The 25,344-nt window shown below is 40.1% G+C and overlaps 1 protein-coding gene across 4 annotated transcripts in view; it reads right to left on the reverse strand.

The window, feature by feature from the left end:
• LOC124545999 (serine/threonine-protein kinase Tao) overlaps positions 1–25,344 on the reverse strand; it is a 230,593-nt gene that overhangs the window by 87,664 nt on the left and 117,585 nt on the right. For 3 of the 4 annotated variants that reach the window (XM_047124968.1, XM_047124967.1, XM_047124966.1), the window contains 3 exons: positions 20,703–20,884; positions 17,234–17,384; positions 13,122–13,361 (listed from right to left, as the gene is read on the reverse strand). In XM_047124968.1, coding sequence (XP_046980924.1) covers positions 13,122–13,361; positions 17,234–17,384; positions 20,703–20,884 — 573 coding nt within the window. Of the gene's footprint in view, positions 1–13,092; positions 13,362–17,233; positions 17,385–20,702; positions 20,885–25,344 lie in introns of all 4 variants that reach the window. The other variant, XM_047124969.1, reaches the window with a different exon arrangement.

Here is a 25,344-nt window from a genome sequence, read left to right on the forward strand (position 1 = left end):
GGTGCGTCCTCGCCACGGAGTAGATAACCATGCGTTAGCCACGTATGGCCAATGCGGAGCCGGCAGAAGACAACTGATTCCCTGCGAGAGGCCTGCATGGAAGACTTCCACACATTCATAATCTCCTTAATGACATGCAGTTTGTTGTGCGTGCTGTTATGCCTTTCTGACTCCTAAAGCTGGAAAACCCTGCAGTTTAAGACAGAACGCAGGTCAGCTTAGAAGATGCCTATCTCTAGAAGCAGTTCCCGCATCATCTGTTTGGCCAGACTGTCAGCAAGTTCGATGCCAGGGATTCCGATGTGTCCTGGGGTCCACACAAACACCACGGAACAGTGGGACTGTTCCACGGTACAGATGGACTCCTGAATAGATGCTACCAGAGGGTGACGAGGGTAGCACTGGTCGATAGCTTGTAGGCTGCTCAATGAGTGAGAAAACAGGAGAAATAACTCACCAGGCCATAAGCGGGTGTACTCAAGAGCACGAGATACGGCCGCCAGCTATGCAGTGAAAACACTGCAGCCAACTGGCAAGGAGTGCTGCCCATTATGTCCTCCATGAAAATATGCGAAGCCTACGTGACCATCAGCCATTGAGCCGTCTGTGTAAACCACTTCAGAGCCCCAGAACACATTAAGAATCGAGAGGAAGCGACAGTGAAGAGCGGCGATGTTAATGGAGTCCTTAGGGCCATGCAAAAGGTCCAGACGAAGCTGCGGCCGAGGCGTACATGAACGAACTGCAAGTAGAGCTGGTAAAGTGAAGGACTCCAGTTCGGAGAGAAGGGACTGCACATGAACCGCAATTGTTAGTCCTGATCTGGGCTGTAGAGTCTTTCCCCACAAAACTTAATATGCTATGATAGGTTGGGCAGCAAACCAACCAATTTTATTTTACAGCTACCATTACAGCTTACCACAGAAAAGATAGAACTCCTCCCCAAGTGTGGTTAAGAAAGGAAAGAAGAAACACTACAAAACTTAAGAACATATTGGGCAGAGGGTAAGTCCCATACATTTACATAAATTTATTTTCGTACCCCATAATCCAAAGAAAAACTTACACTTTTTAAACCATAAGCAAGCATTATCATTTCAGTATTGTTCAACCAGATATTGTGGCTACTGGATAAGGCATCTATACAGGGGATACTAAAGAAAAGTTTAGGCTTCATTCAGTCTTATTTCTAACCACAGTAACAACAGTTCTGACAATTTCTGCTACCAGGCCTAGCAGCCAATAAGATTCATTCTCTCTCCAAGTGGCTAGCCACGAGTTAAAACTAGACAGTGAGAATCTCTCTCCAGCACATTGTGCTGTTGCCGTATTTCCTGACAATGCAGTTTCAGTCACTCTCATTCTGAGTAAACGTTTTGGTGTGACTTTCAAATGAATATATCATGTGATGGCAACTTTAATTAAATTCTGTATCTGAGCAGCCCACTTAGACTGTTTGTATATGATGCTGTGATTTACTGTATTATAAAGTCATGACACGCTTAAATCAAATCACAAAACCATTTAGGCTAGATATCTGTAATGGAGAGAAAATGGCAATTGACTCTAAATAATGAAAAGCCAGCCACATGAGTACTAAAAGGAATCAGTTAACTTTCTGTTCACAGAATAAAACAAATCTGAAGGCAGTAAATTCAACTAAATGCTTAGTGATAACAATAACATGAATAATGTTATGCGGAAAGCAAACCAAAGACTGTGATTTATTGGTAGAACACTTAGAAAATGCAGTCGTCAACTTTCTCCTCAGAGTGTGAAAATACTTCGCTGGTGACCACCTACATAGGGAGGAATGATCATAATAATAAAGTAAAAGAAATTAGAACTCACACGGAAAGATTAAAGGGTGCGTGTTTCCCACACACCATTTGAGAGTGGAAAGGTAGAGAACTTGAAGGTGGTTGGATGAACCCTCTGCCAGGTACTTAATTGTGAATTGTAGAATAATCATGTAGATGTAGATATAGATGCTTCACAAGCAGGTGTGGGGATTTATGTCCTGCATTTATAACTTTTTCGAACGTGAATCTCAAAGTGAGGCTTTTATTTTTGACAACAATATTTTACAGCACTCTTGTGTTTGAAATGTACATACGAAGGGAATACCAGACATCACAAAAACTTGTTACAATTATGCCTGAGCAAATTGGTTTCAAATGCAGCGCTTTGTCAATGCAAAGAATTTTCAAAGACATTGGTTTCAAAAATGTTAAGAAGATAGTTTACAGTTGAAAGAGGTGACATAGAAGCAGCATGAACCATGCCTCTTACACAGGTGAACGATTCAAGAGGAGGTAGTTCTAAAGTGTATTACCTTGAAGAAACATAGGTTAATAAGAATAATATGTGAATACCTATTGGAAAATGAGTGATGATACAAGCTGTTTTAAAGTTCCCATAGACAAAGGTTCTTGGATACTACTTTCTGTGTGCTGGCTCTTCTTCTGATTTGGTTCGTGAAAATTAACTTGTATTTAGGTGTAAGGAAAACTGTAGTGACCACATTCAGAAATGAACGCTGTCACTTTCAAGAAGTGGTTCACTGAACATTTCTTGCCATACCTTGCTTTGAAGTTGGTCATTGTAATTACCATGCCAGATATCATTAAGATGTTACAGAGAAAAGACCAAGTATGAACACCAGGAAAGGAGATATTGTGCTCTGGGAAAAAAAAAAACCTGACGACAATATAAGCCAGACTCAGGCTGAACTCTTGCAGCTTGTTAATTTGTAGAAGTCACGTGACAAAATGTACAAATTTTAATTTCTTGCATGTGAATGTGGTCACACAGTTTTGCATTTACCTTCAAATCACTGTGATTGATCCATTTGCAAACAGGCTACACACTAGGGAGGGGGGAAGGGGGAGGGGGGGGGGGGGGCAACCCACCACTTTGAAAATAACGGACACAAACGCTTGTGCATGAAGCAACAGACAGCATCCCCTGCAACGTGGCCACTCTGAAAAGTTTCAGAAAGAAGTCTTTGACAGGGAGATGAAGCTGTATTAAAGCCTTGAACCTGTCATCCTACATCTACAATCAAATGGTTCAGACATGGACTAGGATTGAAGATGGTATTACGACACAGACTTTGAAACAAAGTAAAGTAATAATCTTTCTTGGTTTTAAAGATTCATGGTTTAAAAATGTTTCTGCAGCATATGAATTGCATACATTGCACACAAGGACTTCCTAGCTTTCACTGATTAGAAATATGTAGCCTATGACGTATTCAGATTATAATGTTCAATATATTGCCTGAGGAGAAGGTACGCTTTTCCCAGTGCATTGTATGATCTAATTACTTTTGAGAATGCGGCTAGATAAATTCATCAAAAACTCCAGTATTTCCACAAATATATTCCTGTCATTTTCAAGGTACAAATTTGAAAATGCCTTAAAATGAAAGGGAGGGTTACCTGTCAAGATATTAGTGGTTTTCAACGTTATCCGTCAGCATTCCATTGAGTTATTCACAGAAGATGGTTTATTGTTTGTTTGTTCAATGTATCATAAACACATTCTCCCACTGTAATGTTGAACAAATTACTTTAAACTCATAATGCCTGTTGACACCAAAAAACATAACAACATACTGGCAATTTTTACAATAGTCTTTGCTAGCAGTATTTTCTTTTTCTTTCTTTAACACAGTGATTTATATTGAACTGCAGTGAAACACATCCACATATGCGCATTATACACTTTTAAAAAATGATATGCAGTAGAAGCAGTTGTCAAACAAATACAATACCTGCAGTTTGAGTTTGAAGTTTATTTTGTTGTGTATTAAAATTCTACTTATAAAACAGTCCAAATTGCAAGAAATGGCAATTATTGCAATCTTTCCTATGATCTTGTCATTAGACAATTGCCACTTTGAGAAAAATTGTACTTGTCTTCACATAGCTGCGTCAGCTGTTCCAACATCACACAGACACGATTGCTGTGGAACAGGTCACACAACCTCGAAGATGTAAAGTGAGATTTCTCCCCAGTAGATGACTGTTTGGAATCTTCTTTAAAATGTATTATTACCTCACAGTTTTGAACCTATAATACCATGTACCAAAGACAAATTTCGCATGCGCAGACCTCATCCCCTCCACTCTTCCCTATCGCTCCGCCTCTATGCGCGGAAGTGCTGTCCTAAGTGACGCAGGCACCATATAGGTAGGAATATCCCTTTTAGAAAAATTTAAAATAAAATTGACTGGTTCACTGCCGAGCCTAACATTGCATATTAAGATTTTTTATGAACCTCAACATCAACGAACACAGCACAATAACTATATATTAAACATCGCCCTTTTGCCAGGGCACCCACTAACAAAATACTACTTAAATCATATACAGGGTGTTACAAAAAGGTACGGCCAAACTTTCAGGAAACATTCCTCACACAGAAATGAAGAAAAGCTGTTATGTGGACACGTGTCCGGAAACACTTAATTTCCATGTTGGAGCTCATTTTAGTTTCGTCAGTATGTACTGTACTTCCTCGATTCACCGCAAGTTGGCTCAATTGAAGGAAGGTAATGTTGACTTCGGTGCTTGTGTTGACATGCGACTCATTGCTCTACAGTACTAGCATCAAGCACATCAGTATGTAGCATCAACAGGTTAGTGTTCATCACGAACGTGGTTTTGCAGTCAGTGCAATGTTTACAAATGCGGAGTTGGCAGATGCCCATTTGATGTATGGATTAGCACGGGGCAATAGCCGTGCCGCGGTACGTTTGTATCGAGACAGATTTCCAGAACGAAGGTGTCCCGACAGGAAGACGTTCGAAGCAATTGATCGGCGTCTTAGGGAGCACAGAACATTCCAGCCTATGACTCGCGACTGGGGAAGACCTAGAACGACGAGGACATCTGCAATGGACAAGGCAATTCTTCGTGCAGTCGACGATAACCCTAATGTCAGCATCAGAGAAGTTGCTGCTGTACAAGGTAACATTGACCACATCACTGTATGGAGAAAGCTACGGGAGAACCAGTTGTTTCCGTACCATGTACAGCGTGTGCAGGCACTATCAGCAGCTCATTGGCCTCCACGGGTACACTTCTGCGAATGGTTCATCCAACAATGTGTCAATCCTGATTTCAGTGCAAATGTTCTCTTTACGTATGAGGCTTCATTCCAACGTGATCAAATTGTAAATTTTCACAATCAACATGTGTGGACTGACAAGAATCCGCACGCAATTGTGCAATCACGTCACACAGATTTTCTGTGAACATTTGGGCAGGCATTGTTGGTGATGGATTGATTGGGCCCCATGTTCTTCCACCTACGCTCTATGGAGCACGTTATCATGATTTCATACGGGATACTCTACCTGTGCTGCTAGAACATGTGCCTTTACAAGTACGACACAACATGTGGTTCATGCACGATGGAGCTCCTGCACATTTCAGTCTAAGTGTTCGTACGCTTCTCAACTACAGATTCGGTGACCGATGGATTGGTAGAGGCGGACCAATTCCATGGCCTCCAGACTCTCCTGACCTCAACCCTCTTGACTTTCATTTATGGGGGCATTTGAAAGCTCTTGTCTATGCAACCCTGGTACCAAATGTAGAGACTCTTCGTGCTCGTATTGTGGACGGCTGTGATACAATACGCCATCCTCCAGGGCTGCATCAGCGCATCAGGGATTCCACGCGACGGAAAGTGGGTGCATGTATCCTCGCTAACGGAGGACATTTTGAACATTTCCTGTAGCAAAATGTTTGAAGTCACGCTGGTACGTCCTGTTGCTGTGTGTTTCCATTCCATGATTAATGTGATTTGAAGAGAAGTAATAAAATGAGCTCTAAGATGGAAATTAAGCGTTTCCGGACACATGTCCGCACAACATATTTTCTTTCTTTGTGTGTAAGGAATGTTTCCTGAAAGTTTGGCCGTACCTTTTTGTAACACCCTGTATAAAACATCTTGCAATATACACAGTTAAATTTGAAAACAGACCTGTAAACTGGCTGTGTGAATATTATTATAACACATTATTCTTATAAAAAAGGCATTTAACAAATGATTTCGCCATATTGTCTTGTGCTTTTGATTCGGTGAGTGTGTACTCAACTACTGGCCATTCTAAAGTCCCGCCCGCAGTTTGGCAGGTATGGTATCAAGAAATTAAAATGTAATTAAGGTTTTGTTTTCCCATGCTAGAAATTCTTAAAACTGCTTGGCCACAAACTGTGTTCCGTTGTCAGACAATAGGTTCTTAGGTTACCAACATCTTTAAAGTAATGGCCTCTTAATTTAATCAGCACACAATTGGTTGTCACTTTTTAGTGGATATACAGGGTGAACGAGAAGTCCCTGTAACCACGGCTCAGTATCAAAAGATGTTACGCAGGTTGGTAGCTAAGTTACTTCTTATCAACTATTGTAATCACTCGTTGGAACTTGTGTTTACATATTTCTGAAGTCTCAGTGTACTTTTAATTTGTAGTCAAGGCAGATGTGAACGATCATTGTTACACTACTGAGGAGCACTTATTGACAAGTGTGTGGGTGCATGGACGACAACACACAGGTCAGGCAAAGACTTATTATGGGAGCTTTCCAGGAAAGACTTAATAAAGCTCCACAGCAAAAGGCAAGACTTCCAGACTGGGAAAAAAATGATTATGGTTTTGCTTTTGGCAGTGCTAAAAGACAGGCCACAGAGTGGAAAAAAGAAGACACAAGAAGAAACATGTAACGGAGTCTCTGCTTCAATTCAACAATGTCCTACGAAGTAGATACGTAAACATGCTTCATAACTGTGTATACTGAGGATAACTATGGGAGATCACATGATAAAAGACATTAAGGTCAGCCCTTTTAACCAACGTTTGTGAATAAGTTATCAGATACAGGCCAGAATGAGCGAGTTATGGCGTAACTACGCAATTCAACTGAGGATGAATTTTGTACTACAGCAATGGAAATGCTCAAAAATATGTCAAGAACAACCTGGAAGTGTATGGAAATTTGTGTACAGCAAGATGGGGAACATACCAGATATATTGGGCACTTAATACATATGTTAGTACTTGTGTTAAAACAAATCAGTTACCATTCAATATTAGAGGGTATGGGGACTTCTCACCTACATTGCAATTTAACCAACTTAGACCTACACTTCAAAACAACAAAGATGAGTCCTATTCCTCCCTGACCTCTGGATAGTGGACCATAGAAGTCACTGCTGATAACTCCCGTAGCTTGCTGGGAATAACGGGATACAGCACTGTGCATACTGCCATTGTTTATACGTTAACTTTCTGAAAAGTCTCGAAAGATTTTAATAATTTCTTTACTTGGTTACTCATATTTCTCAAGTAATAATACGGTACTTATTCATATGCATGACATGTTTTTCGACCAAAAGAACGATGGGGAAGTTACCAAAGATATTGGGCACTTAGTACATAAGTAGTTGCGTTAAAACAAATCAAATCAATTACCAATCAAACATAGTAACATTCAATGTGTCACTACCAAGTTACTAATTTTATACTTGTTGTATACATAGCACACATTTCTCCGCATTGTTCTTTTCATGGAATATGATCTTAACTCCGTCAGAACAGGCCTTGGAAGGCCCAACAGTACTGACCAGCCGTCGTGTCATCCTCAGTTCACAGGCATCACTGGATGCGGATACGGAGGGGCATGTGGTCAGCACACTACTATCTCAGTTTACAAGATTGGAGCCGCAACTTCTTAATCAAGTAGCTACTCAGTTTGCCTCACAAGGGCTGAGTGCACCCGGAAGCCAACAGTGCTCAGTAGACCGGATGGTCACCCATCCAAGTGCTAGCCCAGCCCAACAGCGCTAAACTTTCGTGATCTGATGGGAACCGGTGTTACCACTGTGGCAAGGCCATTGGCTGTAGAATATGATACTCTTTTACAATCTCCATTGGTCACAGGTGTCTGTACTATTCTGTTGCAAGTTATCAATATGAACCCTTAAATGTATGTCCTACCTTTGTTTTCTTTCTAAACTGTAACAAAATTCTCATCTTTTCCATATTTATTAACCTTTGAAAAATAAAATGCAGTTTCCCCTTTCTTTTACATCTAGATTTGACTGAGGCCTGTAGGTAATTAAGATAGTGCATCTGGCACTATGTCATCTTGTCCTCATATATGTAATAGAAAATCTAAACACGTATAGAAAAAGAGCCAATCTTTTGAGTCTACTATCTTGTAGTTTGCTTTTCAATAGAAATGATAATGCACTACAATATGTGTAGTCCAGTCACATTAATGTTTCACAGCCTGTGGCTGACATCAATATGCAATAACCACTCACAGATGGCAGGTAGCAGCATTAGCTGTGGAGGGTACATAAAGCATGTTGGGGAGACATGGAAAACAGTGCAGTCATTATAGCAATGTGGAAATAGAGTGATTTATCTGGCGTCCAAAAGGACATGTTCATTGGCTTTTGGGTCAAAGGTGGAAACATTTCACAAATGACTAAATTTGTACGGATGAAGTATATGGTGCATGGCAAAATGGTGCTATCCAAAAGTGGCACCGAGACAACTATTCTGCACCACAGACCATAGATGGCAGAGGTAAATGATGGCTGGGGAATTGTGTAGGGCAGACAGACATGCAACTATAGAGTACCTGTAAAGCAACTGACCATCCAGATGAAACAAGGGGCTACCAACAGGACCAGTCAGAGAACAAGGTGTACAGACACCCACAGCAGGTTCCTGGTTTACGCACCCACGCTGACTGCTGTACATCGGCAATAAAGGCTGGAATTTGCATGCTAATACTGCAATTGGATGTCCACTAAGTGAGACTAGGTGTCCTTTTCAGATGAATCATGTTGTACGCTAAATCACACAAATGGCCACTGGCATGTACAGCATGAACCATCTGAAAGCAAACACCCTGTAGCAATCACTGGAAGGATCCAGGACGAAGGGCAGTCTCGTTATCCAGAAAAGCACAACAAAAGTATGCATTTATCTTGGGCACCATGTCTACCCCTACATACAGTTTGTTTTTCCTCAGCATGATGTCATCTCACCAGCAGGACAACGCAACATGTCACACAGCTTGCAGTGCACGTGTGTGGTTTGAAGAGTATCAGGATGAGTTAACCATACTCCACTGGCCATTAAATTCCTCCAATTTAAACATAATCAAGAATCTGTGTTACTACGCTGATAGGGCTGTTTGCACCATTGATCCTTAATCGAGAACTCTAACGCAGCAAGCCACATGGCACTGTAATTGGCACGGCTCCACACCCTGTCAGTACCTTCCAGAACCTCATTACCTCTCTTCTTGGCAGGTCTCGTAGCAAAAAGAGGTTATTCAGGCTTTTGAAAGGTGTACTTCCGTATCCTGCTAATAGGTACCTAAATTTCTCAACACTCATATTACAGACAAAGTTTTTTTGTTATAGTGTAATTGCATTCACGATATGTAAGCATACTACAAACTAAATTTATCAACCTGTGTTCTATTGTATTGTCTGTCTTATATTCCTAAAAAATGTGACATCCCAAATCACGTATGTATGTATTTAGTCATTGCTAAATGGAAAGGTAAAGTGAAATTTGGGAGACCTAGTAATGTTGAGTTTGCCAAAGTTTCTTTTATATTGTTGAATTCTTCTTTGCAATGTATATCCCAGTACCATGCTGTGTTTTGTTTCAATAGTTTCATTGAATTAGGTCCATTAAGCACTACATTTGGAAGGAATTTTCTGTAAAATGCTATCATTTCTACCTAAGATTTTCGAAACTTCATATGAAGAAAAATTCGTCTGAAGTTTTGAGGTATTCCTTCCGTGGTGTGAGTGCCATAACTGTGTCACCCATTATAATGACACTTTATCCCTTAACCCATTACCTGTCGCCTTATCCAATGCTCTTATGAATACAGACACAGAAATATGTATACCAAAGGGTTGTACTTGGAACTGATATGACATGTCTTCGAATAGAAATAATGTATATTTTCTCGATTTGTTGTGTAGTGCCATTTGCCATTATCCTACTCTTAAATCCATTGTGCTTATGTACATTGCCCATGCGAACTTCAATGACGTTCTTTTATTAAGAATACCCTGTCCCTTCCTGGTTCAATTATATTATTGAAAGTGCATGTGTCTAGTACCAATTGTATGGTTCCACTGGATTTTTAACAACTACTACAGGTTTGTTGTAACAACTATCAGATGTCTCAACTGCATTTCACTAACATTTTACTAATTTTATTTTGTACCAATGGCTTTATAGATACTTATATAGAGTATGGTTTTATGTAGAATGGATTACAAGGTTTAATCTTTTAAGTACAAACAAGATTTCTAATAATCCCTGAACTTTAAGAGCCGGCCGCGGTGGCCGTGCGGTTCTAGGTGCTGCAGTCCGGAACCGCAGGACTGCTATGGTCGCAGGTTCGAATCCTGCCTCGGGCATGGATGTGTGTGATGTCCTTAGGTTAGTTAGGTTTAAATAGTTCTAAGTTCTAGGGAACTGATGACCTAAGATGTTAAGTCCCATAGTGCTCAGAGCCATTTGAACCATTTTTTGAACTTTAAGACATCTTTTTTGTTTGTGTTAAGACAGTTTTCTTATTTATAGTGTTCGTTACATCATTTTTGTTTACCTGTAAATCATAATTGTGTAACTGGTTTTCGGTATTTTTGTCCTTGTTCGGCTTCTGTCTTAAGAGTTAAACCCAATCTAAGCGCAATTATTTGTTCAAAGTATATCTTAACTATTTCTTCTTCTTGTCGATATGGAAATATTTCTGTTGCATTATGGAAATATAATGATGCCTTCTGGTCTGAAAGCAAATATATGCCTTTTAAAACTGCAACAGTGAACACTGGTTGCTGAAATGTATATTCATTTAAACCTAGCATTACTAACGTGCTTTTGATAACTTCTGCAACTAAGAGGGTGGAAATGTACTTAATTGGGGTGGGGGGGGTGGGGGGGTGGGGGGGGGGGGAATTGTTAATTGTCACTGACTTTTAGATACTGATGTGTAAGAAGGGCTCTGAACCTAAAAATACGAGTATGACATCTGTTGGGAAAAGTAACATCCTCTAGCAATACTTATCTTTGTGTGTTAAGTTTTACTCATAAATTTAAAACTATTACAGAATGTGGGAGAAGAAATCATTACAAACAATAACAATTTTTTTCCAAATTCATGGTTACATGACTAGATAACAATATTTGCATCAAAACGTGAGCAAAAAGTAACATCCAAGAATACCTTATATGAGGTGAGGTTTGAATCACGAATGGATATGCATTCAATAGATTTGAATGGCCAAATAAAAACTAAATCTTTGGACACACTGAATGTATTCTTCCAATTAAATTTCACATGGTCATTTCTGAATGTCATGCTATTTTTCTTGGTGTTGACTTCATCCTTACTGAGGCTAAGATACACATTTCTATCCATGTTAAACCCACAAACAAGTACCAGTACTCACATTTTCACAGTTGCCATCCTTTTCATGTCAAATATTCCCTCCTACATAGCCTGGGAATTTGAAGGAAGCCTTCACATTGGAGTCAATCATTTTTCTTCAGATGCAGGCACTTTACAACAGTGCATCACCATTCTCAGCTCAGCATCTACTGTACCTAAAGTATGCCAGCAACCTAGTTCGAAAGAGATCTCCAGGGTCACCGCATCCAATACTGGTATTGCTGATCCTTCCAAAAAACAATTTAGGAACACACCATTCGTCACTCAGTACTACCCAGGTACTGAACGTATTTATCAGTTACTTCCACAAGGCTAGGACTTCCTAAACTCGTGCACTGAAAATAGGTCCACCATTCTGTCTTGACATTTTGCTCACCACACCTAGGATAGTTTTGGCCCCCTCCCCCCTCAAATTTCTGCAATACCCTCATCAGACCCCATGTTGTCTCCTGCATCTATTTCCCTACCCTATGGCTCCTACACCTGTGACAATTACTGCAGTAAAAGACCATTGCACCCTTCTAACACCAACTATACCAGACCTGCAACTGGCAGAACATATGCTATCAAACGGAGAGTCACCTGTGAAATGAAATGCTGGGTACCAGCTCCTGTGTAAGCGCTATTTCGCCTTCTACAATGGTATGAGTAGCAACAAGTTATGTTACGGTGAATGATCATATACAAAGGGTATATAAAGGCAACACACAATATCCTGCCACAGGACATGGCAGCTGTGACCTCGGTGCCTGTTTCACCATGTGTGCCATCTAGATTCCCCTTCCTGACACGCCTCCCAGAACTCTGCAGATGTGAACTGTCATTACAACATTCGATTGGTTCTCACCACCCACCTGCTCTAAATTTATGATAATTTTTATTGGTCCCAGTGTTTATTTTTGATACCTATTCTTTTTCTTCATTCCATTTTAGTTTTCTATATCTTAATTTTCTAACCTGCCTATTTTACCCCTCTCTCTCACTTGCCTACCATATACAATGTACTTAGCTTTTTGCACTTACTAACTCTTGCATGATGTTTTTTCAGTACTCTGTGTCTTGATTACTACCCACTTTCCACTCTTAAGTTCTCAGGTTATTGAACTTTGCCTGAAGCAAGCACCAACAATCAGTACTTTCCTTCTCATCCAATTCAGTAAGCCTCTCCCGACCCGAGGTTTTCGGTGTTTTTTCCATAACCCTCTCCACTTCCTAAACCTCACCAGTCCTTTTCTTTCATTCTTCTACCTCTCCCTTCAGGCCTTCTGCCATTAGAAGCCACTGACTCTAAAAGCTTGCACATTTCCATATACTTTGTGTGTGTATTCTCCTGCCACAGCTTGGTGAGTATATTTTTTATATATCCATATTATATTATAGTTTCAATCATTGGTTATTTTTGTTCAAATAAAATTTTAGTAACTCTACTGCCACTATATAATGAGTGAAGAATAAACTTTTAGTGAGAGAGAACATTTTGGCAAGTGAAAAATGTTGATTTCAAATAATACAACCACCCAATTACTGTTTAATAAACAGACACCAATGTTTCAACATTTTGCAGAATTAGCTTCACATACCACATATTCCTAATACCAAAGTGGCCCACCTTGAGGCTCTTCGGCTGCTGCTTCAGCTCTAATGCATGCTTCTTACGTAGCTCCCGTTCAGCACGCTCCATATAGTCCTGTTGGTTCTGCAGTTCTGATGCATGCTGCCTCATGATCTGATCCTCACGAAGTTGATGCACAGCTCTTTGCTGCCTGTACTCCAATTCCTGCGTTTTCTCGTGGTGCCGAAGAAGCATTGCGTGAGCTTGCTCCAGTTGTTGCTGTCTCTTACTTAACTCCTGGAAAAAGACAAAGCATACAAGACATCAGTAAACCAACTGATTGGCTTTCATACCTAATACACTATGGCACAAACTCTAATTATAAACTTCTGTAACTCATAAAAAAAATTGGTTGCAACAACATCATGCTCAAAGATTTGTGCCAACTTTATTAAAAGAAAATTTAGAAACGTCAAAAATTTGAATTATAAAATGGCAAACTGTAAACAACTTTCATTGCAGCTATGATGATGTTAATAACTTCAGTATTTAATTTTCCACAACTTAATAATGGGCAATCTATTAGAAAGGTGTCAGTCTTTGGCTACCAGTAAGAATCATCCCAGTATCCACTTGTTATAATACGGCAAATTATGAAAAAATGAAATCCAGACGGATAGACCAGATGAAAAAACAATCTGAATCATCTCATGAAGTTTTGTTTGATAAAATTATTTAAATGGATAGATAAAAGTTTTGTTTGGTTTTTTGATTCATCCAGTAAGATACCACCACTTGTGACATTGTTGCCAACAGTAATCAAGAGAACATTCTAACTCTTCTTTCAAAGTCTTCAATCAAAATCATTAAGAAGTCCAAATAATTAATTTTATTCAGCAACGAGCATCTTAAGATATGTGTAATAATACGTAAAGGACTCAAACAAGCAGACAACTGCATTGTTATGCTGGAGAATAATTTTTGTGTACATTACTAAATTTTATAAAACTCTACTTGACAGAGATCAGAGTCAAGGGGACCAGCTTGGAGCCAGTGTGACTGTGTGAACATCAACACGGCTTACTGCTGATGTAGCACAAGGCAGAGCACCAGGCAAGCACTGCTGCACAAAATCTAAGCAAAGGGAGCAAAAGCGCAATTGGCAAAATGTTACATAACAGTGTAGTATGAAGTAACATTCTGTAACTTCAAGTGCCAGAGCACCTCTGCAATAGTCAAATCTTGCCGAAAGACCCAATCTCAGTGACACCAAAATAATTACTGAACTACCAAAGTGAAGCAAAGAGCACGGATGAGACCAATATACAAGGGCAAATTCAATAGTGCACCCAGAGAGACTGTTTCATAGGTGCAAGCTCAGCTTTTTAAATAATGCGGCTTTTGGAGTCTAAATACCCATTCACTCATGTTAACTTTCTGTGTGTGTTGCTAGAACTGGAGAGAACAACGGACTATAGTGTTTCATTGAAACCACGAGAAGTTGATTGATTATGATCTGCCTGCTACCCACTTGCTGACTTCAACACAGAGACAGCCAATCCGATGCAAACTACAACTGTGGCCTGCCATTACCGCCTACTGAAACATCGCATATGAGGATTAGACTGGTCTGCAGATGGAAAAAGTTGTTACCTCCACACCATCCAGGCAGTGTGTGTTCATGCAGCCTCCTGGCCAACTTGTGAATATTTGCAATTTTTGTTGATCCATTGTGGACGACCAGGGCATATTCTTCACGACAACTGACATCTACCACACTGCTGGCTATCTGCACTTAAGCACGTCATGGACTGTGCATAAGAGCGCTGAGATGTCAAGGCCGCACTGGACCACAGAAATGTTCAGTGTGAGCAGCACCTGCCCGTCTGAACACTGCTGACAGCATAACAAGCAGCCACAGCTCAGACATGCAGCACCGCAGTCACAACTTGCTGAAAGGACATATTACACCTTCGCACCTTGTGCTTATGCCCGACCACCCGCATGATGCACTGAGACACTTTTATAACTCTGTAAACTCAACCTGGTAAATAAGTGTTATTACAAATACCACAGTATCACTTAAGGCCTCTGGGTGTATTCTGCATCACTTTCCCACGTACTCCATACTCGGTCTCCTACAAACAAAGTGACATCAGCTCCCCAGGGTTTATCCAGAAGTAAGGTTCCCTTCATTTGTACGAATAGGCAACATTGTTTCTTCTCACAGAAACTTATGTCATTAAAAAGAAGAGACTTGGCTCTTTTTACTACATAATTGCCATCTTTTTCTACACAATGGTACTCCAATTTTTGTATCTGCATGCCGCAGAACTCCACCGCCAACCCACTGAGCAAGCACTTCCCCTCTTCTTTGATTTCATCGTCATTCTGGAAATGCTGGCCACCTAAGTGTTCCTTTAACGTGGGGAACAAGTGATAATCACTAGGTGCAACGTCCAGACTGTAAAGTGGGTGGAGCTTGACAGTCCAACCAAAGTTTGACAAAAGTTCCTCGGTTCGCCAGGAGACATGAGGTTCGGCATTATAGTGAAGCAGCATTACACCTTCTGCCAGTCATCCTCTCCGGCAGTTCTGGATAGCTTGCCTGAATTTTCATAGTGTTCTGCAATAACTGTCAGAGTTGATTGGTGTCCCGGGTTCCATAAAATCGATCCCAAAACACAGTGGCCATTACTTTGCCAGCAGAAGGAGATTTTTCGAACTTCTTTGTGACTAATGAGCCAGACTGACACCATTGTTTGGATTTTTCTTTCATTTCGGAAGTGAAATGAAACATCTACATTTAATATCCCATAACAATGGAGTCCAACAATCCTTCCTTATTTTATTGGCACTTCTGAAGAAACTGGCGAGCATAGTGCAGGCGTTACTCCTTGTGTTCTGCTGTCAGCATACGCAGTACCCACAGAGTGCAATACTTGTGATATCCCAATTTCCCATCAAAGCTCTTTCAATTGTACTATAAGAACTCCCAGGAGTCCAAGCAACAAATTCACAGACGGTGATCCTTCTGTTTTGAAGCACTTTGCGTTGGATGATCTCGATAACTGCCTCTGAAACTGAAGGTCTTCCACTCCGTTCTTCATTGCAGACATCCTTCCAACTGGCACTTAATTCCTGCACTATTTTCAGATGTGTTGAATGGACAAACTTGTCACCATACACTTGTGTGAACTGATGACAATATCCATGGGTGGAGTTCCTTTCACATGCAAAAACCGAATTACAAAACTAATCTCTCACTTGGCGGGATCAACAATGGGTACCTCCATCACGGATGGCTGCGGAGCCAATGCTGAGCAGTGCAGTGCAGCGAAGTGCAGCCAGGTCCTCGCGCATGCACATGTAAAATTAAAAGGGAAATAAATAGATTTAAGTGCCACGAGTTTTGTGGAAGGGGGAAAAATAAATAATTAAAAAAAAAAAAAAATCGTGATTGTTATACTACTGAAGGTACTGTAAATTAATCTTCTACACGATGATAGAACTTACACTGAGACAAATCATAAGACACTGACATGAAAGCATTTCTGTATAGAATGTATGGAATTTTTCATAATTTGGGTCAAACATCTACTGCCATTACTTGAGATGTGTAGTTTGACTTTTTCTATCTATTCAGCAAAACAGTGCCATGCCCTATACCCTAAAATACTTAAAAAATTATGAAAACAGATCATTATAGTGAACAAAATTAAGCAACTAAGACTGCAGCTGCACTGTTAATATATGACATCCTGGGGGGAACTGCAATCCACAGAGAATTGCAGTAGCATCTTAAAATTGCCACTTCCACTCTTACACCATTTCCCAGAGTGTGCTTCTCCTTAAACACCACAGATCTCAATAATAGTGATCCATGTTAACCTGAACAGATGTGATTACAGTCTGTGTATGCTCTTCTGGTCACAATCCATTCCATTCAAATGCTACTGTAATTAAGACTGCTTGTGAAACTTAAAACGTGATCAGATTCACACTACACATATTTTAATCAGTCTAAGTTTCTAAGAGTAGGTATTAACAACAGACAATACGAACTGATCTAGCAACTTCCCACCATCTGCAAAACTGATAATAGTGCATCATCTCAGTACTGTAATTTGAATCAAGATTCTGTAAACCAGCAGGGTCAATATTATCACCTCTTGAAGAAGCTCCCTTTCGAGGCTCTGGAATAGAAGGAATTTTTTTCTTCTGAATTTCCGAATCTCCAAATCGAGATATTCTTTCTGGCCTCTAAGAAGTCTTTGCTCCTCTTGAGCTTCCAGTTGCTTGAGGTTGTCTTTCTGACTCCTGGAAGAAAAATGTAAGTCAACTGACATAAAACTTTAAAATAAGTAAATAATGACAAATAATTAAATCTCTGGTTAGGGAATAAAGGGGATATCCCTTGAAAACACTAAATTTACTTTGTTCGATATCACATCACTGTGCTCTTATTGGAATCATTCCTGTCTTTTTTGGATTGAGTTAACAACTTTGAGATGATCAAAGAGCTGTTACACAGAAAGCCACTTCTCTCTACACATCTCACATGCAAGATTTTTACCGTATTTCTAGTAAGAAAGACAGACAGCAACAATTTAAAGTGATATGATTATTAATCGACCATGACTGTTTCGGAAATACGAAAAGGTTTTTCAGGGACAGCTACCAGTCGTAAAATTTTGTTTACTTACATAAACGAATTAATGAAGCAACATGTTTGGGTGTACAAACCTCATCTATGTTTACTTTTGGTAAATGTTTCTGTACTGGCATTGTCGTATGTACATACAATAAGATTCAATTCAAGACTGACATGACTCAAAAATAACTACCACACTTGTGCAGGGTATAAAAGCATCCCAAGATGCTGTTGATTCCAAACAAATTGTTCTGTGACATAACTGTCAATGACATAACTGTCAACCAGAAGAGTTTACTCACTCATTTACAGAGCTGAATGTTAGAGTAGTGCAAAGTGTCAATTGTTCATAGTGGTGTTAGTTACATCTGGTTTCTCAGCACTTTTCCTACCTACCATAACAGAAATGAAATGCGACTGCTTGCACTACTATGGAACTATTTTCTAACTTTTGTATCTTTGTACAGATTCATCACAATCTACTAACTCTGTAGAAGCGAACGTAAGTTTACTGTAAGATGTAGTTCTTATGCTCTACTGGAAGATGGAAACAGCATTAGTCCCTCGTAGCCTCATGGAAAACAACACGCAGAAATGAATTTCAACAAGGAGAAGCAATAGAAGTAGGTGCGCACAGATTAAAATGGTTCCTACTTTTGATGGAGGTCAACACTTATTGAGCATGCAAGTACAACAATCTTCTAAGGAAAACATCTGTAGCAAGCTATCCCTTGCACTGCCACAAAGTTGATTTGTTTTGATGAAACTTTGTACAATTTATGTACACAGTTAAAGTTCAACAACAAAGTCATGCACAAATATGCATGATTAAAAACTTTATCTTTTATTCCAAAAGAAGCTCCCTCCCTGTTTTATAAATAATGCAAAGGCTGCAGAGGAAGCAGTGGCGACAAAGTTGGTGTAGACTTTGTATCGAATTTCCAGAAAGTGTTATGAGCCTCCTTTGTGTCTTCTGTGTGGTCCTACACTATTTGCCACAGCCATGGCAGCTGTTACATCATGAGAAGTACACTGGGTCTGAGAGGAAAAATACAGAATTTATCAAATACACGGCAAGAAATAACCAGACTTGGCACATTCAATGATACTTTAAAATGACTTTCACATTATAATGAATATATCTGTGCAATTGAAAATTTGGATTCTTTGTGATTTTTGTTTTATGGTCAGTAATCTGTGGTCCAAGCCATATTCTAGTGCCTAAGTTTTTGTCTCCTAATGCTGGAGACATCACCGGAGACTATAAAGACTCATTAGTTTCAAAGTTTCAAAATTACATACGCTCAGCAAGCTGCTGTTCATAAGCACCCATGCAATGGTCTGGTGTAATGACACCAGACCGCTGCCCACAATCGTGGAGTTATGCTGATTGGTCATATGCAGCTTGTACTGTGAAGGAGTTGCCACCGTTTCCTATATTTAGTATTAAGGATCACAATATGTCTAGTTTCAATCCTCCTCCTCTTCTGCTGAAAGAAGTTTTTGTGCTTTTGAATTTCTGTCGTCTCTCCGTACATACTTGCATTATAACGCTTGGACCTCAACAAACCCATAATATCAGAGAAACAAATTTGATGGTTCTCTAGTCCCAGTACTTGATCCAATTTGTTCGTGTTGTCCAGAAGACAACTGCTCTCATGTCTTCTAATCTGAGTGTTAATGCAGCTTTTTGTATTTCTTATGTACACATGACAGCTCGTGCAAGGGATTTTTTTTTTACTCCTGCTGTGGCAAGCATCGAGCAAAGGTCCTTTGCAGTGTTTAGATATTCATGCACTTTTCTTGTTGGTTTATACATTTTGTCAATACCATTTTGTCTTTGCACTATGCTGAAGTGATCAGTGCCTGTTTCAATCTGAAACTAGTACCTGAATCCTATAGCCTCTGATGATGTTTCCAGCATTGAGAGCCAAAACTTTAGGCACAGAAACACACGTTGGAGCATGCCCTAATGCCCATAAGAGAAAAATCTGTGCAAATCTGCAAGTACAACTGAAAATTTGTGATGCATTGAGACTAACTCTGATTTCCTAATTTTCGTAAGAAGTCACTTTAGTCACTAAACTTTCCAAGCACGCCTTCAGGTGTGACTAACTTTTATTGTCACTGATGTTTCCACCTGTCTAGTACAAATTTTCAACTGTCACGGCATTTTTGTTACATTGCAGTTTCAGTATTTCTCACCAGCTTTTATAAACATTTCATGTCATCACATCTTGATTGATTTCATCATCACCAACCCATTTATTTCATTTTACTCCATTTAATTTAAATTTTACATTATATAAAAAAATCACAAACAATCTATTTAGTACAAACACATCAATTGGACTTTTCAGGTCACTCTAGTCAGAAGTCTCTTCTCTTCCTGACTACAAACGGAATGACCAAATAAAAGATGAGACTTGGTCAGAATGATTCAAGGAACAAGAAGAAAGGAAGGTTAGAGTTTAGCTTCCCGTCAACACTGATGGAGCACTGGCTTGGATTACGACAGGATGGGGAAGGAAATCGGCCACCCCTTTTCCAAGCAACATCCCAGCATTTATCTGGGGAGATTTAGGGGAACCACAGGAAACCTAAGTTACGGTGACTAGACTGGGAACTGAACCATCATCCTCTCCAATGAGAGACCAGTGTGAAAACCACTGCGGCACCTCACTTAGTATGGAATAAGAGAGCATATGGTGAAGATATCAGAACCTTATTTATTCCCAGAACAGAAAGCCATGGAACTGTTTACTCTTCAATAGTCCATTGTCATTGTAACTATTAAAATAAAGTAACAGAATACAACTGTGACAAATGAATTAGATAACACATTATAATACTGAATTCCAATTTCAAATGCCTAATCCACAGAGTCACAGTGATGTGAAAATAACATTGTCAGTGTTCCAGGGGGACACATGGTATCCTGCCTTACTGACTACAGAAACTGGCCCAACAGCAGGCTGACGTACTGCAGGGTGGCGTCGCGTTGCCGCTTTGGTGTCGATTCGTCTAGGCTCAGTTCCCGTTTCCACCGCTCTTTACTCATCTTGTACTCCTTCTTCTTCTGTGTCTCAAAGGCCTTACGATCTTGTTCCTGTCGACTCATAATATCCTTCTGTAACTTCTTTTCTGCTGCCTGATTCTGCTTCACCTGTTTGTAACAAGAATTACAATTGTGAAAAGTAAGACACCAAAATGTAACTAACAGCACCATATTCTCTAATTATCCACCAATAAACAAGGAGCACTTATTTAAATGTTGTGACAGATAGTAAAGAGTTTTTACATTATCATCATCAGTAAACAGGGCACAAAACTTCCACTGCTGGTCATTAAAACTGCAACGGCAAGATAATGGCACACACAATGTCAAACTGGCATGAAGAATACCACATGCTTGAATATGCAAATAGTACAGCCTTCCAGCAGAACTGCACAGATCAGTAGGAGTAACACCATCAACTTTCCACACGTACGGAAAGAATACACAGATATCATGGCTGAATGTTCATTGGTTGTTATAACATTGTGTCACACCTCTTGAAAAACAGAAAAACATCTACCAACATGAGTCACAATTTAACAGAATGAGGACTGTGGGCTATTGAGACTGCTGTTTATCATTCTGCAACATTGCTGCTCACATTGGACAGGGGCCCAGAACTTTGAAGCAAATATGGAGTCAATGGGTTCAGGATGGCTATACTCAACATCAGGCCCTTAAGTGCCCTAGAGGACAGACAAACTTCATTCGGCCAAGCAGGATCATACAGACATGCCAGGTGCCTTGACTCAAGAAATGGACTTGCTAGCAGCAAGATAAGTAACCACACAAATAGTACAATGTTGTCTGGAGCACCATGGATTGCTAGTATAACAACCTTTGTTATGGCTTCTCTTCAAGTGGAAGAAGGACGAGACATGCAAAGATGCATTTAACGAAAGCACTGGACACATGGGAGGCACCACATCCCATTTTCAGACAAGTCCTGGTTCTGGGTACTGCATCACAATGAAAGTATCCACATGTGGAGGATTGTGAACGCTGCTTATTGTATTTGTCATTGTCATATGGGCCCAGGTGCCTGGCATACTAATATGAGATGCCACTGAATACACAACATGATCCTCTGGTTAACATAAGTAATTTCAACAGTGTATGTTACACTTATGGCCTGTTAAGGCCTTATTTTATTTACGAGGTCTCCATGACGAACGACTGTTGCCTGTATTGTTGTGAGGTACTGAATTCAGAAGTTTAAACTCTTGCCCAGGCCAGCATTTCTGCAGATCTCACTCACTGAAAACTCTGGTCATGGATTGTTGACAGACTGGCAGACCTTCACATCTATACATTCTGCAAGCTATGTTACAGTGTGCGGCAGATGGTACTTTGCATTCCACTGTCACTTGCCCCTTCCCAGCTCTGGATGCGCATGAAACGATCGTTGGTAAGCCTTTACATGAACACAAACCTGTCCAAATTTACCTTCATGGTCCTAGCCACATACATCAAGAAGCAATATAGTAATTCACTCTTCTACGAAAGTACACTCACACAATTTTAACAGTGTGCCAATCATGATGCACAATGCCTCTCTTCAAACATCTGTCACTGGATTTGGACGAGGATACCTGTGAAGCTTCAATGCTTACTTAATATATCTTTGATGAAAGATGCTGCTCTTCTTTCAGTTTCTTCTATTAGTCCTTTTCTGGTATGGGTTCCAGACTAATAAACAATATTCTGGTATCAGTCAAACAATGGTACTGTAAGCTACCTCTTCTGTGGAGGACTAAATTTCCTGTGGGTTCTTCCAATGACTCAGTCTGGTATCTGCCTTACTTGCAATTAGTTTTATACGGTCACTATTTCTTTCTGGCTACTTCAAAGTATTATGTTACATTTGTTTATGTTGTGAGTCAACCGCAAATCCCTGCACAAAGTGTCGATCATCTGCATGGCTTCCTGCATTTTTTTACGACTTTATAGGATTGCAACTTCTCTCTATAAAACAGCATCATCTCTGAACAGCCTCACAGAGTGTTTAACATTATCTACTAGGCCACACATAAATATAACATCATAATCAGGCGCTGAAGACGATAAGACAGTTCACCAACTGCCATGTACTCCTCAGTCATTCTTTATTGAATGTGGCATAGTGGTGCATGGCGTCACCACACCACTCTCCTGGCTGTTGCGAAATTTTAGCCTTGGAGCCGCTGTTCTTCAACTGGTGTGATGAGGCCGAGTACACCTCGGCCCTGCCCTTCCACCAAGGAAAAATCCCTAACAGTACTGGGAATTGTACCCAGGTCCCCCCGCATGTGTGTCTGTCCTGTTGGGGGTCTGTTCTGTTGAGCACTCAGCTACCGAGGTGAGCATTTATGTATGTTTAATGATCAGTAGTAGTCCTGTAATGTTGTTCCCTTGGAAGACATTGAAAGTTACTTTTATGTCTGATTATTTCTCTCCATTAGGAATGACACACTATCTTCTGCTTGCTAGAAACTTTTCAATCCAGCCACATAACTGGTCTGATATTAAATACAATTATTTAGTTTACAGAGAGAGTGTGGAAATGAATCAACACACACACACACACACACACACACACACACACACTGGTAGTCAAGGCACATGGCATCATTGTGAGTACCAACATCTGCTGCCATATGGGTATGTTGAGTGAAGGGAGTGATCTGTGTTTCATATGATCATTATTTGTAGAATACATGAAGATTCCTAGGGAGCAGATTTTCAATCTCCAAATAGTTTAGAATATGTGAGCATAAAACAGGTTCTAAAATTCAATAGACTCATATAGGTCTACAGTTGTGTCCATCTTTTCGATGACCATTCTTTGAGATGAAAAGGACCTGTGAATTTTGCAATCACTAAGAACACTATGTTCATTTAGTGACTTATGGGAGACTGCTGTTAGAAAAGGAACTAACTCCTTTCACATACTCTTTGTATCCCCTCAGATCCAGAAGCCTTTCCTCCACAGAGTTATTTTAGTTGATTTTGCATCTCACAGTCATGTATGCTACCTGTGATTTTGACTTTCATGCAATAATTTAAAAGAGGAACCACAGTAAACCATCTTCAGTGAAACCATTTTGGAAAAAGGAATTTAGCAATTAGATTTTCCTTCTATATCCTCTGTTTCATTGCCATCATGGAAACAAGAGACTATGGACTGATGGTTTTGATTCTTTTACTGATTTAACATAAGACTAAAACTTTACAGGATTTTACTCTGATTGACAGACAGAATTTTACTTTCAAATTCATTGACTGCTACTCACCTTATAGCAGAGATACAGAGTTGCAGAGATACAGAGTTGCAGAATGGTACAACAAAAAGACTGTTAGGACAGTTAGCTTTCAGCCAAAAAGGTCTTTGTCAAAAATAAACACCACACACACACACACACACACACACACACACACACACACACACACACACATTCTCGCATGACCACAGTCTCTGGTAGCTGGGCTCCCTACACGTGGTCTTCTCAATTGTTTAACATGTGAATATTCGTCATAGATTTAACATTTATTCCAGAAGTGTAATGCCACATAAAGGCATAAATTTGACAATTTATACTGTCACTTTATGTTGTGAATGAAGCAGAATTAGATGACTTTCAGTTGATTTAGTAGCAATGTAACCCTTCACTTACATACATTCTTAAAAAGCATATTATTATAAAAAAACGGCCATCACCAAACTGTGGCCAAGAGCAGTGGCCGCTCACCAGCAGAATACACTGCTGAGTACAACAGGCTAGATTTAAATGGATGCTTCAATCTCGATCATTCCTCCCAGCACCAGCTTTTCTGAACCATATAGATGGGAAAAATCAAACAATGAAAAATCCAGGATGGAATGTAACAATATCAGAGAGGAAAGTTGCTACTCACCATATAACGGAGAGGCTGAGTCGCGATAGGCACAGTGTAGTTTCAGCTCTCTGAGGCTGCAGACGTGCGTGTGCGTGTGTGTGTGTGTGTGTGTGTGTGTGTGTGTGTGTGTGTGTGTGTGTGTGTACGCGAGCAAGTGCGCGCGCACGCGCGCCTACTGCTAACAAAGGCTTAATGGCCGAAAGCTACAAGTGTGTGAATCTTTCTATTGTGCCTATTGCAATACAGCATCTCCGCTATATGGTGAGTAGCAACTTACCTCTCACATATAGATGAAAGTTATTCTTGAAACACATCCTTTGTTCCAGTAGTCCTTCTGGCCTCTACCTATATCAACTCCTTTAGATGAGAGTTATTCTTTAAACACATCCTTTGTTCCAGGAGTCCTTCTGGCTCTAAATATATCAACTCCTTGCGCGCGCGCACGCACGCACCATCTTCCCAACAGTCTTCCCTCCTCCTGTTACGTCACACTTCCCCAATCCACTTGTCACATCATCATCATAGTGTTCTGGGCAAACTCACCGATTCTGGTGCACGTGATGTGCATTTCTATCATGTGGACCTGCTGCCTCTCCCTCCCGTATTACCACCTCATACACCTACACTCCTGGAAATGGAAAAAAGAACACATTGACACCAGTGTGTCAGACCCACCATACTTGCTCCGGACA

Source organism: Schistocerca americana, chromosome 8 (assembly GCF_021461395.2).
Source record: "Schistocerca americana isolate TAMUIC-IGC-003095 chromosome 8, iqSchAmer2.1, whole genome shotgun sequence".
Classification (NCBI taxonomy): domain Eukaryota; kingdom Metazoa; phylum Arthropoda; class Insecta; order Orthoptera; family Acrididae; genus Schistocerca; species Schistocerca americana.